This window comes from Lucilia cuprina, chromosome 2 (genome assembly GCF_022045245.1).
Source record: "Lucilia cuprina isolate Lc7/37 chromosome 2, ASM2204524v1, whole genome shotgun sequence".
Classification (NCBI taxonomy): Eukaryota; Metazoa; Arthropoda; class Insecta; order Diptera; family Calliphoridae; genus Lucilia; species Lucilia cuprina.
The window spans coordinates 14792059-14794388 of NC_060950.1; the positions used below are offsets into that span (position 1 = coordinate 14792059).

Sequence of the window (2330 nt, forward strand, 5' to 3'; positions counted from 1 at the left end):
ATAGTCTAGTCTATAGTCTAGTCTATAGTCTAGTCTATAGTCTAGTCTATAGTCTAGTCTATAGTCTAGTCTATAGTCTAGTCTATAGTCTGGTCTATAGTCTATAGTGTAGTCTATAGTGTAGTCTATAGTCTAGTCTATAGTCTAGTCTATAATCTAGTCTATAGTCTAGTCTTTAGTCTAGTCTATAGTTTAATCTTTAGTCTAGTCTATAGTGTGGTTAATAGTCTAGTCTATAGTATGGTCAATAGTCTAGTCTATAGTGTAGTCTTTATTCTAGTCTATAGTCTTTTCTTTAGTCTAATTAGCAGAAACAACCCTGTATATATTTATAAAAGAAACATATACATACATATATTTATTTATTTCTTATCTATCTTTTACTAAAGTGTTGAACCATTATTGTTTAAACATTTCTTTAAAGCAACTGGTCCTGGCCTTTGTACCTTTTGTTTTAATGATTAAAATAAAGTCATTAACAATTCAAAATTTTTTAAAACAGCTAGCCAACTTCGCAATATAAAATATAAACAACAAAGTTTTTATTATTTTTAAACATTTCATAAATTTTGTGAAAGTTTCTTTTTCTTTCTGTTTTTATATTTAAACGAAAAAAAAACACGTTAAACATTTCTTTCTTCTAAAAAGCTAAACAATAATTAAATAAAATTAAAATTTATAAATAATAAGAACACAATTCTTTATTCTTTTTAGTTTTAGTTAAGCAACAAAAGTCGTACTTTTTTATTACAACAACATATATTGCTAAAATTTTGATACTCAAATTTTAAATTTAATAAAAAAAAAAACAAATAATAAAATGGCACAAAATTCCAAAAGCAATAAGAACAAACAAAACAAACAACAGCAGCCGGCTGGTAAAAAGGTAAAAAAATACTTTTCTACTTTGTTAAAACTAATTTTTTAATTTAAAAATTATTGTGTTTTATTAATTGACTTTTTTCTTTTTTCTCTCTCTCTACTTCTAATTATAGAGTGTACAAGAGAAAACCGCACAACAAAAGAAGAAACAAACCACAGAACAAAAGAAAAGAGGTTGCGGTTGTTGTAAATGGGCCTTTGGTAGCATATTGCTTGTTGCGTTGATCGCCGGTGCTCTTTTCTATGATACCGAAGTCAATGGTAAAGGTGTCTTTGCCAAATCTGCTACTGGTAAAGTTTTACAAAATGCCGGTCTTTTGCCACATGTTGAAAAGGCTTGGTATACCACTATGAGTACTGCTGCTCGTGGTTATAAATGGGCTGAAAAGAATTTGCCACCCTATACGAAACCCATTTGTCAATTGGTTTGTGATGTCTCGAAATTGGTGCGTAATGCTGCTTGTAATGCATTTACTGCCACCAAAGATTTATTAAATGCCAAATTACCAGTAGCAGCTGAATTCGTAAGTTTTCATTTTGTTTTATAACTAATTTAGTGTTTTTGTTTAATAATTATTTTATAATAACATCATAACATTCATTTTTTTTTGTATTCATAGTTAAAAATGTTTGTTGTTTTGCATGACATCATCTCTTTTTTTTTCGTTGCTTTTTAAATTATTAATCACCTTAAAATTGTTGTTATTGTTTTATAATCTTTTCGGTGTTTTTTTCACATTTCACATTTGAGTTTTTTCTTAGTTTCTATTATAGTTTTATTGACCTTATATTTTTCTATTCTTCATCATCTTAAAGTTGTTGTCTACATTCATGTTGAATTTTTATAAAATGTATATAAATTTTATTATTAACTAAGTTTTAAAATTACCTAATGTTGGTAATTTAATATATGATCAGATTAATGATGTCAGAAAAATGTTAATTTGCTTTTTTATGCATTGATTTCATCATGAACAAAATGAGTGCAATTTGATACAAAAAAAAAATTGAAAAAGCACAGGTGTTAAAACGGCTTCGGTGTAACTCTTTGGATTACATGTAATATACGTTTCCCCTTTAAAGAAACCTAATCTAAGGCACTTTAAGCATTTTTGCAGATAGCTTCATCTATATTTTGTTCTAACATTTTTTAAAGATAGTATTTCAAAAGTTCTAAAAACTTTTCTTAAAAAGCTTTTTTCTAGAAAAAGAAAAAAAAACTTAATCAAAATCTAGTTTTTTTGTTAAATAACAGTTTTTTTTTTTAAAAAAAGTATTTCCGATGTTATTTTTTAAAAAGCTTATTATTCAAAAAAAAGCTTTTTCTTTAAAGCTATTTATTTTATTTATTTATTTATTTGTATTTCTTTGATATTGATTTGTTTACATTTTATCTTATTGAATAAAGAGGTTAGCAATATATATTCCTTTTCTACTTTAACATTTTG

The 2330-nt window shown here is 25.9% G+C and overlaps 1 protein-coding gene across 1 annotated transcript; it reads left to right on the forward strand.

Annotated features, from left to right (window-relative positions):
- The first annotated feature begins 788 nt into the window (after positions 1–788).
- On the forward strand, positions 789–1430 carry LOC124419321. The gene is made up of 2 exons (XM_046948139.1): positions 789–886; positions 996–1430. The coding sequence occupies exons 1-2, from the start codon at positions 821–823 to the stop codon at positions 1428–1430; spliced, it is 501 nt and encodes a 166-aa protein (XP_046804095.1). The 5' UTR covers positions 789–820.
- The last annotated feature ends 900 nt before the right edge of the window (positions 1431–2330 follow it).